Raw genomic sequence first — 12,669 nt, 5'->3', positions numbered from 1 at the left:
TGGCTTCAGGGAAATAAAGTGCCAAGCAGAAGCCACCATGACATATGTAAGGGAAGCTCTAGAAGGAGCAGAAGATGCACATATCAACTATCTTCCTTTGGGATGGAAAATATACCATGCTCTTAAGTGTCCAACATACAGGCTGAAAACACACCTTTGATAGATATCATGAGCACCTAAGGCTTATTTTTTAACAGACCACTTCAGCTCAGGCTTTAGAACAACAAGCTACACAATAAGGTTATAACAGAGTTTACATGTCAATTCCCCAGGAAGAAAAAAAAAACAACAAAAGAAAAGAAAAGGACAACTCAGAGTTTAATTGTTCCAAATATTGTAACAGAAGCTAAATACACTCTTTCAAAATTCATCAACTTTAGTCATTTAACCACATTCTTAACCTTTAACTTTCTTTTCATCTGTAGCAGATTGGAGGAAAAACAAGTAGCTGTCGTATTTGCAATGTCCTGCCAGAATGGTGAGCTATGACCACGCTGGAGACAAAGGTCCCCTCATTTTGAGAGGACAATTCATGAACTCATTGGCTAACAAGTGCACAGAAACAGAAATTTTCATGTATTGCATTACTTGATGAGCAGCGCATAGGAAAGCACATACAGCACGTTGTTTCAGCTCAAACAGTGCATACAATCACTGGAAAAGATCCAGTCTGCTTTATAAAATACAGCTAGCTAAGAATAAAATGAGAAGGTCAGGAGACATCAGTTTTGACCCCTGCTCCCAAGGAAACATTTGCCCCAAGTTTTTCAGCCTAAGGATTAGCTGGACATTGGAGGGTATCCTGGGAACAAACCAACAAAAAGTATATAAAGTGTATAAAAGTATATAGAAGTTTATGCATAATGCAATAAAACTGGAAACCATTCATAAAATTCAAAACAATACACTCTCAGGAGGAAAACCACAGCACCCCGTGCAATTCTTCAGGAATGCAAAGAAGCAAGCAAAAGACATACTATGCTATGCAGAGCACTGCATGAGCTACCGTGCTAATCCAAACAGCACGTAAAGCTAAACTGAAAGACAAATTGGGTTGCAATGTCCTCGTAACTTTGGAAACACATGGGTAAGTCAGGTGCTATCAAATTGTTTGCATTTCCCAAGGCTGTGGTCTTCTACGGTGACCAGCCAAGAAATCTGACTGGACTTACTCAGCACATGAAATTCAAGGTGCACTACTGAAGGTAAAAGCAGTCAGGGTCTCACTTCACAGCAGCACAGAGCTGCCCAGAAGGGGCCAGCACCTGCCCCGGGAGCTCTCACACACCAGCAGTGAACGTCCCCTTTGTCTAACAAAAGCTCACTTCCCAGACAGCAGCTCTAATACACAGATTGCCCACAGCAACACTATACAAGCCTGTTTTTCCTTTCAGCTCCTTCATCCTAACATAAAATATGCCACAGTCCCCTGAGAGATTAAGACTCTTCAACACAGTAAACTTACATTAGTAAGAGGTTATGGCTCTTGGAGTACAGAGTGAAACCAGTCACAACTTTTCATAAAAAAAATCTACCAGGAAATGTCCTTTAGCAGAGACTGCAGTTCTCCAGCCACTACTCCTTGGAGAGGAAAAAGACACACTGGGATAGCAGCTGGGAAAGAAGCAAATGTATAAGGCCATAGCAAATTTTTTTTCTTATTTCTATTTTTACCTGGCACATTTTGATCAGATAACAAAGAATTTACTTTTTTTTAAATAAAAGATTTTTGCACTTTCAAAAGAGCACAGGATTGTTATCTGGAAAGGATTTTATAGAAGAAATATGGCTGGGTCTATGTTTTCTTTTGATAAAGCAAAAGTACAGATGTGGGTTTAAACAAATTTCTTCCTTAAACTTGTTTCTGTAGCTTACAAATTTTTGCTTAGCAAACCCACTTTCAGATTCCCATCTATGGCAATAGTTACCAGAAGACATGGGAAAGATAACAAAGTTTTGATTAAATTTGCATTTATGTACAAACATGCAACAGTATTGCTACATCAAGTTGTAGTTAAATGCATGACTTTTGACTGTCCCCAGCTGTTTTACCCCAGCATGAAAACTTCTGGTTGCCAGTGTATATCATGAAAGTTTTACAAAACTCTCTGCTGCGCCACAATACAAACATGCTCAGTGCACACCTCAGCAATGTAAGTAGTATCTCTGCTTCCACCTGTGCTTCCATAAAAGCACAATATCCAGCAGTTCCAACAACAACTAATACGATGTAAACTTGACCATATAGGCAAATCGTTACAAATGCATACAACTTTATCCAGTTTTATCTGTGCACACAGAACCTACAACACGTAAAAGGAAAAGGTATGACAAGACAGAAAATTAGCCTTTGGATCAAATCTCTCCTTTATTCCTTTTAAACATTTAGATTTGTATATGTGTGTTTATATATACAAAACTGCATGTCTAAAAATAAACATTAATTTATTTTTAAAAGTCTTTCACAAAAAGGTATATAAAGCTTATGTGTTTTGGAGTTATTCCAGTCTCTTACGCAAATGGTTTTTGAGGTTTCTATAAATGATTATTTATGGAATTTCCCAAAGCTTCCAAGAATCCTTTTTACAGACACACACGCCCCAGCACTATAATCCATCATGTTATAGCTTCTACAAATGCTAACAGCTCCCTTTGGGTTTATGGGCCTTTATCTATGTAGTAACTGATGTGACTTTTCCCCCATGAACACAAAATCTTGTGCAAAAACATACAGAAAAAAAAGCCCCATAAAATGATTTTACATTAGAATAGCAACAAGAAGTCTGGATTCAGTAATCTTCCTTATGGGGACTTAGTAGGTCTTGGTACTCTAACATGTCATTACTGAAAAAAACATGTGATTACTGCTCTGTTCCTGAAACTTCCTTGTAAACTGCATTCAGGACTTAAAAAAACCAGAATTTAAAAATTATTTGAACTGAAGACTGAGGTGATGCTCTGACGCTGCAGTTAGATAACATCAGAGTTACCTATCCCTACCCTGAGTTTCTACAAGAAGCGCTGAAAATACAAATCCCTCAGAGTTACAAAAAACCCAAAGGTCTTCAGTCCCAACTCTGTCTCTGGAATGTGAAGAAAAACCCATCTGATAGTATTAGACTTATGGGGTACATGTTTAAACCAACCACAGTTAGTATGGACATAGTGAAAGAACATCATCTTTACTGGCATAATAAGGGATTGCCAATACTGCCACTGAGACAGAAGTTCAGTAATTGTTCCATTTATGGAAACCTAACTCCTTAGGGAGGTGTGATGTTCTCAGACCATGATAAGCTGTAGGTGGTTAGGAAATTAATTGACAGTTTCTGGTCAGAGTTGTGATCCGTCCTTCATGACTAGCTCCATCAGACACACACCACAAGGATACGAAGGCCGAGCCCACAAATAGTTACCTATGAATTTAAAGGACTTTTAGCATTAAAATAAAGTTTCACACATAGACTGGTTTTGCAAGAAAAAAAAAAGAGCATTCCACACGCTTCAGTATTAAGGACTGAGACTTGGCCAGCAAACAGCAGAAAGCCAGTGGCTCCCACCTGCTGAACAGTCATTAAAACACAGCAGTTACCTGAGAAGCAAAGTTTCTCTGACTAATGACTCCAGATAAGTTTTCCAGGTAGTATAGCCTGCAGTAAAATGCAGACAAAGCTTTTAACTTTCTCATGCTGCAGAAAGGTTGGAAAGCAACCAAGTGAAATGGAGGGAGTGGGTAAAAAATCAAAGCAGTAGACAGGGACAGGAGCTGAGGGGAGAAGGGGGATAACTCCCCATTGAGTAACACTTCTTATGATGCATTGCCACCTGTGGCCAGACCTGACTGCTAGAAATAAGGTCACTAGCTCAGGCATATTTAACTGCTCCAGGGAAACATCTTATCTTTCTCTTCATCCCTGGCAGCACAATGGGGAGATCACCAAGACCAGCCACGAAGGGAACACTGCCCAGAGCTGTGGGCACAAGCTCTCCACTTCCAACACCCAAAACCGAGGGCAAGGAAGAAAGAAAGAAAGGAAAAAAAAAAAGTCAGCAAAGCTTGGTAAGAAGTTCTGATGCTGCAACGTGACTCATTTCCTTTTCTGCAAAATCAAAGTAAATATCATGAGACCTGTACCATGAACTAACTCATGTGTTATCTTTATTCAAAGTTAACTTCCTATGTCATACTTATGGTAAGCTGCACCGGCGCACATGAACGACTGTCACAGTCTTCCACACCTCAGAAACCCTTTGCTACACACACAAGAACCTTTGCTTCAGTTTCAAAGAATATCTCTCTCAGTCTTTTTTCAATAATGTGTTTTTTAAAGGAAAAAACTGCTCTGAGCTTCAGTCTTGAAATACCTCCTACTTTAAAAAGTAACAAATCTGAACTAAAAATTCTGATTAAAGAGGAGAAACACGAGTTACAGTGTGCCCTCATTTCAAAGGGCTTTCAACTGACTGAGGAGGAAGAGGTGTTTCAAACAACAAACCTTTATTTTACTGTCAACTTTTACCCTCTCTTTCACTAACAGCTTTATCAAATGTGAAGTCTGATTGGTGCTACCAGTTCTCAAAACACTTTGCACTGCTGTGTACATTTTAAAAATTAATAACACAGCAGCAGCCTCTGACTTTCACACACGCAGGACATCAGGGTGTGCCTCAGGTTCATAGTTACTGTTTACTTCTGGTTTTCTTTCTCATTTTAAACTGACAAATCCAACCAATCTCTCTGCTTGCTACTGTGTGCAAGCTCCTGTTTGCAGCCAAGGCAGATTAGCCACTTTGCTGGTGAAATACCACGCAACACATGCTGCCTTGTGCCTGTCACCCAGCAGCCTCGTGGGAATGCAATATGAGCCTGGAAGAGCAGTGAAGTGGCAAAAGAATAAGAGGTTTAAAAAGACAGGAAGAGAAACAGCTCAGAAAGAACAACAACAATTCCTTCATTTCCAGCTTCTGTTAACGCTCCTGCCTTTACACATACAGTTAGGCAAGGGAGAGGGCTGAAGGAGAACCAGTGGTTTGTAAGACCTATCTTTTTAACAATTTACCTTAGGATAAATTTCAGGAAAAACTATTCTGATAGCTGAAAAACTATTAAAATTTCACCTTGCTTAAAACAGACAGTTTGGTTTTCTATATAAAACTAGACATCCTTTCAGTCTGCTGTGCCTCTCATTTCTTTCCAGTTTGTGTTAATTTAAGTGAAGTGGTTAATTCAAGCATCAAAGACAATACAGTTTTGAGCCCTCAGTTTTACAAAGGTTGGCAAGCAGTAATGCAACAGTCCAATGGAGCAAATTAATTCGAGAACACAACAGGCCATTTATCACACATGTTTTGCCTTTGAACACAAACCCAAGATGACAACTCTTCCAGGTATGGACACTCAAACTGTTCCAACACGGTGCAAGCCTGACTCACAGCCCAGGGTAAAATACTTGCAGCCATAACAAGTTTCTCTGGCCTGAGTATATAAAATTCCACACCCCCTTCAGCCCTGGCAATCCCTGCTAGTTTGGCAAAGGATCCTGATCAGACAGAAATGGACGGATTTATGATCCAGGCAGATTTTACAGGCTGAGTCAAACTGTGCCCTGCAAAGAGGAAATAAGCACTGCAAAAGCTGTATCTCCCTTCACCTTCCCTTCAGAAATTACATATTGTCTTCCCCTCTACAGGCAGGCAGGGAGGCTTTCATAGCTTGCTGAGCAATTACGGGAGGAATTTTGCCCTCCCCCTCAAGCCTGTACAATGGGCTCTTTATGTAAATCACTCAGAAAAATTAATACACCATTAATCCATCAGTAAAGCTTCCCTTCCCATCTCTGCCCTGTGGCTTAAGCATGAGCTAAGGAAGGCAGCACAAGAAGCCTTGTGGAAGTTACACAGCATCCACCATCAGGGCTGGGTGGTTCTTCTGATACACAGCATGCAAGATCCCACAGGTGTTAGAAGTGTATCTGACATTGCTCTACAATATCAAGATACCAACAATCAGAAGTAAAAATTAGCCACTGGTTGCAAATGCAAACTCCCTTTTTAGAAGTTTTTGAGCAGCGAAAGAGGTTAAAAAACAACCTTCAAAGCATAGATTAAAATTGTCTCCTAGCATGCTGGGAGCAAAGCCCAAGCATATACATCCTGTGTTAGTGTTCCTGCATACAAACCATTTACTAAAGCCACAATCTATTCTGACTCAGAAGTGAAATTCTGGTCAAATAGCTACTAACTGCTCCCAGAAATGAAAAGAAATAAAAGGCCCTTTGAAGTTCAAATGCCATTGGAGAGCCTGCCTGCTCTTACAAAAGTGACCTTATAGCAAAATTGAGTTAACCTTACACTTTCTATTAACAAACTAGTTCTCTGGCAGCACTAGAGAAATTACAACCAAATCACTAGCTTTACTGGTTATTTTTAACCACACACACACACACAACCCACTGCCTGCCAGCCAGCTACTCGTAGCTGTAGCTCACCATCTCAGAAGAGCAAACTTCTGAAATTTGATTTATGGTAAATATGAGGTATGTTTGAACAAATACCTGACAAACTCCATTTGAAAAGAAACCACAAAAAATAAAAGTACTTCTTCAAAACCTCATATAAAATACACTCCAGGTTTGAGTATTTCAAGGGTTCATTCAGAGCTATCTCATATCCTAGATATCCCTCCTTCTCTCTGTGGAGCAATTCCCATCACTATCTCATCTTCTCTTTTATTTTGCATCTGGGACCGTTTCTCAATCTGCCCTCATAAAAGAAAATACATTTAAAATTTTCCAGCAGGACCATGAGGCAGTCATCCAAAAAGCCACCCAGTCTGTTACAAGTGGAGTCTTAAATGGCTTTTGGTTCCATATTTTGAGCGATTCTTGCAGCACCGGCCCAAAGGCTCTGTCACTGGTGACTATTTGCTATCAGAAACATAAACAAAACTTACCTATGTTCCACACAATCAGTACCTTTATGTTAACCAGATGGGAAACTAAAGGTTTTCCCCACTGATTACTATAAGCTTTCACAGTTTTAACCCCCACAAAAAAACACTTGGCAAGGCAGTGCTGTGCCTCGAGCTTTTGTGCTGCCTTCCTCCTCCTCCTGCTACCCCACCTGCAGCTCCCAGCTCCCGGTGGGACCCGAGCAGCTGGACGGAGCAGCATGGAGCAGGGGCTGACACTTCAGCAGCAATTTGCAAAGGTTAAAGAGAAAGTGAGTCACCTTTTCTCTGCTGGCTCCTGTAGATCCAGTTCTCGTCATCCTCATCTACCTGCTGCAGGCACATGGAGGAGAGTTCACCATCGCTGCGAAACAATCTCTTTGTCTGCCTTGACAAGGAGGAGAAATTTATCCAGCTGACAGCACGCGAGAGGGAGCCTGGGTTTTGTTTGAGTTTGAAAGATCTCGAGACACACTCCTTTTTCATTTTTTTTCAAACCAGCTACTGGCGTCGGTTCCAAACAGACTTTTCTGAAATTGTCCCTGTGCCCTTTCTCAGTGGTTTTCGTGGGAGGCTAAACAAATTCAATCCAACTTCAGTCCAGGTTTCTTCTTGTTGCATTTAAACCAGCGCCAGTATGGAGGTAGGTCACCGTGCCAGCGCAGCTCCCCTGAAGCTGTTTTGATACAGCACTTAGGGAGCTGCCAAAGAAAACAAAGGGGAGAAAAGCAGCAGAAAGTGGCACCTTGCAGCAGCTCAGAGAAGCATGTAACGACTGAGCAGAATATAGCACTAAGGCAAGCGTTTTCCCCATTCTCCACTCAAGAACAAAAACTGTAGCTCCACTCTTCGCCCTGGCATCGGTCCCCAGGAGCTTACATGCAATTCAGTCCTCTCTTCTGGCTCATCAAAAACAGCCCACGAGGAGGGAAGAGCAGGCAGAGATCACTCCCTGGCATGGCACAGCTCATGAGGGACAATGGACCGACCACACTTCTGCCTCTTCATTCTGGCTGCCCTGATCTCCCTTAGTGAAAAGCCTGGTGAAGGAGCTCCAGGAAGGCTCTCCTAACAATAAAACCGACTGCGTGGCTATCGCTTAGGATTAGAGTGAAATATGATAGGCTCGCTCTCCTAAAAGCACAACCACCGAAGCAAAACTCCTCCTTTCCTCAGCCAGCTCAATGGCAGTGCAAACTTCTGAACTCTGTGTGCAGAAATAGGAAAGCACTTGCGCAGCTCTGTGGACTTGGAGACAGGGAAAATAAAATCCTGGAGCCTGTTCACACCACAAGCACCCTGAACAGTGTGCTGAAAACATTTGTGCCCCTGTACCTGGTGGCACATTTAAAAACAAACTAAATGCAAGTGCATGGACATAAACAAACCTGTGCATGAGCAGATATTTAGTGACCAGACTCCCTCTGGGGTCACTGCAGCTCATAAATAGGTTTCACTCCCAGCTGTGTTACGTTCTGCCACCTTCTCTTTAAACTAGCAGCTGGGAAAAGCACTCCATAGTGTGAAGTTTTTAAAAAGTCAGGCGCTACTGAAAGCTGCAGTGCTTGCCCTGCATGCCAGAACCAGCACTGCTCCTAGGAGGCAATAAGCCTACATGGGGGAGAGGCAAGGAGAGCATTCAAAAGCAGATGGAAATTGGTTATTCCAAGGCACCCCAACACCCATGGGGTTTGACAGAATTTGTCACCAAGATGTAAGTTGACAAAAAGGCCCACAAGTTTCTATCTTGCAGCAAAATAATAGACTTGAATGTGTGACACATCCAGTAAAATCAGCTCAGTGAATCCTCAAGCAGATGCTGGTGGTGAGGAACTCAGAGGAAAAAAAAAACAACCCAAAACACAAAAACATGCCACCTATCTGAAGAATAAACATTAATGTCTTAATATCCTAACTGCTGCAGATTATGTTAGCAAAAGGACAAGCAGCTTAAGAAAACAAGGGTACAGTGTTCCAGCTCCCAAACTGTCAAGTCAGATTTACACTATTGCAGAACACACCCCAACCCCCTGGCAGATGCTATGGCAGCCCCCTGGATTCTGCTGCACAGCCTCTTCAAAACCATTAAAAACAAAGGCTCTGGCTTTTGCTGAAACTTATGGTTCTCTGACTCATAATAAGAGGATAAGGTTTAACCCACTGACTGGGAGGCAAAAAGCTAAGTACTGTATCAGATTACCCTATGAATCAACCAGGCACACCAAAGTGACCTTTGGCTCCCACTAACACAGCACAATGGGTTGGCCAACTGTCTTCTGTAAATAATTTAATAGGCTGCATTTAAATTGACCTCGCCTGACGAGGTAATGCATATGTACATACTGGCTCTTCCACCACTTCCCAAAGTCAGTGCTGATGTAGTGGGGTTGTGGAGGGGACTGCAGGGTGCAAAATGGGAGCACGCACTGCTGACATTTGCTTTTCTCACTATGTCATGAAGTCCTTCTAGTCTGGAGTTTTTTGTCTTTGTTAACAGACACCACTGCCCATCCCTGATGAGACAAGAGACCTGTGTAGGGCTGGGGTGTTTGTTTTGTTTTTATTCTTTGGACTTTTTGCTTAAGAGTTTTAGAGTTGCTTTAGACTTAGAGAATGTGGAGTGACATATCCCTAGAGACCCAAACACGAGAATATCCATTTTGGGGTGGTTCATGTATAAACAGGCAGGATTTAACGTAAAAGTCAAATAATCAAAGACCATACTTCAAGTCAACTTATTTCTTTTAAGAAAACATTTGGAACTGCCAGTGCTGAAAAGTACAGAGAACTGTAGAATCCCACAGCTATTACTGGCTAAATTATACAGAGCCAAATGTATAAAAACCCTGATAGGAACTGCAGGATCACAGTCATCTTCTCTCCACTGTACTACTTAAAATCAGAAGATTAGAGGAAACAGCAAGAAGGAAATCCTTTCAGGTTAACCCAGAATGCCAGAGTAAATCCCAGAGCTTCCCTGAGTCTAGGGAGCAATTTAATTTTAGGAATTATCCTGACCTGTCTGGACCTCTGCCTTTATATCATGATGCCAAGTTGCAACTTGGTGATGCAAGGGTGAAAACACTGCTGTGGGTGATTGACCATAACATTTCCACTGCTACTGTAAACGTAGAGTGGTGCAATGCTTTGCTCAGTTTGGTATCATTGGATTGCGAGAAAAGATTCATCACGATAGATCACAACACTGTCATTACGACATAATGCTTTTTATTTGTAGGTCACAAGAAGCCTGATATCAGTCTACATCGTTGTATGTGTGCATCAAAAGTAAATTACCCAAGACCAAGAGAAAACAGCAATTGCCATTTGAAAAACAATACATATTGAGCAACTGTTGCAGGTTAATTCATGCCTTAATCAGTAGCCAACTGCAAGGCCATACAGTTGGAAACTTTAGCATCTGACACACTTTAGAGGATTAAATTTAATCATGTAAAACACTTTACAAAGCCATTTAAGAGAAAAAAAAGGTACACCTCTAATAAGCTTAGCCAATTTTCCAACCTGACTATTTTCTCCTTTATGAAGACACATTACAAGTATATAGGCTTCATATTTTCCAGGTTATGTATGTAAAGATTAAGGCATTATTTTTGTTTCACTTAATACAAACCCATCTCTGTAAAAAACCCATGAGGGAATCACAGCATAAGAAAAAAAGGGTTTGAAGTAGAAAGCTAAACTGGTTCCTCCCGCCTTCCTTTTTTTTTTCTTTTAGTTTTAGAGGTGAACAAGAGCAAATATGCATAGCCTAACATACCACCAGGATTTTTACCATCTATCACAGCCTGATTGTCAAAGAATTCTCTAAAAGTTGTTAAACAAACACACATACATGGCTCACAGCCACTGCATTCCCCTAAGGCCAGCAAAAACAACAACAAAAAAAGTTTCACAGAAAAGGTTTCGGTTCAGTGTAAAAAATCAACAAAGCAGAAAGACAAAAACCAACACCAAAACTCCTCAGACATGCTCTGGTTTTGGTTGGGTTGTGTTTTTTGGCAGAATTGACGTGTTAATTTAATTCCTGCATTTCCTAGTCTATCATTTCTCATGACTCAATGAGACAGTAACATGGATGATTCATAATTATAGCTTCCTGGGACAGCAACTGCTCCAAAAGCTGAGAGGATACCTCTCTCTCAGGCTTCCTGGGTATTTTCCTTCAGGTGGTAACAACTCAGCACCAGCCAGTCATAAAGCCATTTGGATTAAGCATCGTCAAAAGCCCACTAAAAACACCTTGCCTGCAGACTCAACCCTTTGCTACACAGCTCTTGATGCAGCCAGTGAAAGGTGCAGGGTGCCCCCAGCAGCCCCAAGAAAGCCTCCATCCGACAAACTGCCTCAACACCACCACATCCGCTACATACGGTCCTCTCCCCAACCCTGCTCATCATCTTCAGGCAGAGATGTGTGGGAATTTCAGTCAGTTTTGAAACCTTGTCAACCTGTCCTCCATTGGCGGTCTTTATCTACAGCATGTGTGTTGTTTCACAGGTACCCTATGAAATGCTCACATAGGAAATCCACAAAGTAATCCATATTTCTGCATAATTATTTACAGCAAAGAAGCCACACTGTGGTATCACAACGGAGCCTCAAACTTCCAGTCAAGGCTGTGTCCCTTTTTGTGCAGAGTACATAAGTGAGAAACTCAGTGTGAATGGATCTGTGAGGGGGAAAAAATAGTAAAGAAAGAAAAGGATCAAAAATGAAGTTACTTGCCCAAGATCACAGAAAGGATAAGCAGCAAAGCTAAGAAAAGAAAGTAGGTCTCCTGGCTACCAGCCTCTGACCTACTTAAGTAGGCCCTGTCTCACACAAAAGCAATGCCTATTAATTGTTTCTATCACAACTCTTACAGAGCCCTTGAATGCCCTAATTACAAAAGAAAATTATGTTTCTGATTTGCTACCCGTTTTACCCTTTTGTTATTTATTTGTTTGTTTGTTTGTTTTGCCAACTTAAAAATACACCATACCATAAATGAGCACCTAAAAGAGGAGGGAGTTCTACACTGTAGGACTTCTTCAAGCATCCCATCCACATTTCCAACTTTATGAGGTCCAGAAGAAAGAAAAAAAAAAAGGGGGGGTGAGGCCAGGGGGAATCAGCCTGCAGACAATGTTTTATCCTGCAGAGGATAAACCAGCTTTTGGACAGGTTTATATGATGCACCTCCCACCACAGTCTCCCTCCCTCCTTTCAACTTCTGTACCCCGGAAGGATTCACTGCATCAGGGAAGACAATATTTTCTCTGATTTAATAGCTGCACTTACTTTGGTAAGGAAATCCTGTAAAACCAGAGTGGCAGTTTCTACAAAGTGCTAGGCAAACCTGGACCTGGTTCTCCCCTCAGCACCAGCTGCAGGTAGGGATAACAACCAGGAGGAATCAAGCAAGGAACACAAACAAGGTGCTGTACAATTTAGTTGTTAGCAAAAAAGGTATTTGCAAGAGGGGCAGAACCACCAGAACTGCCTAGGAAAAATGCCAAAAGAGCAGGTAAGTTAACTGTGCATAAGACACACACCTGCTTCAATTGGGTACAAATACATTCACAAGCTTTTGGTTTTCTTCATCAGCATAATTCCAAAACTGATGTAAACTCCCAATTTCAGAGGAAAATTCCTTCCAAGTATACAAAGAGTTGGCCAATCACTGATGGGTACGAGCAGTTTCAAGTACTGAGCTC

At 41.5% G+C, this 12,669-nt stretch overlaps 1 protein-coding gene across 9 annotated transcripts in view; it reads right to left on the bottom strand.

Annotated features, from left to right (window-relative positions):
* Positions 1-12,669, bottom strand: part of NHSL1 (NHS like 1) — a 181,293-nt gene that overhangs the window by 98,817 nt on the left and 69,807 nt on the right. Inside the window, exon 1 of one of the 9 annotated variants that reach the window (XM_050315069.1) lies at positions 7,231-7,712. The exons of 7 other annotated variants lie outside the window; for them this stretch is intronic. In XM_050315069.1, the coding sequence (XP_050171026.1) occupies positions 7,231-7,435 (205 nt within the window). In that variant the 5' untranslated portion in view covers positions 7,436-7,712. Of the gene's footprint in view, positions 1-7,230; positions 7,713-12,669 lie in introns of those variants that run through there. One more of the 9 variants, XM_050315071.1, reaches the window with a different exon arrangement.

The sequence above is a fragment of the Myiozetetes cayanensis genome, unplaced genomic scaffold (genome assembly GCF_022539395.1).
Source record: "Myiozetetes cayanensis isolate MyiCay16 unplaced genomic scaffold, myiCay2020 scf2-11, whole genome shotgun sequence".
In the NCBI taxonomy this organism is placed as follows: Eukaryota; Metazoa; Chordata; class Aves; order Passeriformes; family Tyrannidae; genus Myiozetetes; species Myiozetetes cayanensis.
This window is presented reverse-complemented; position numbering and strand designations above follow the sequence as displayed.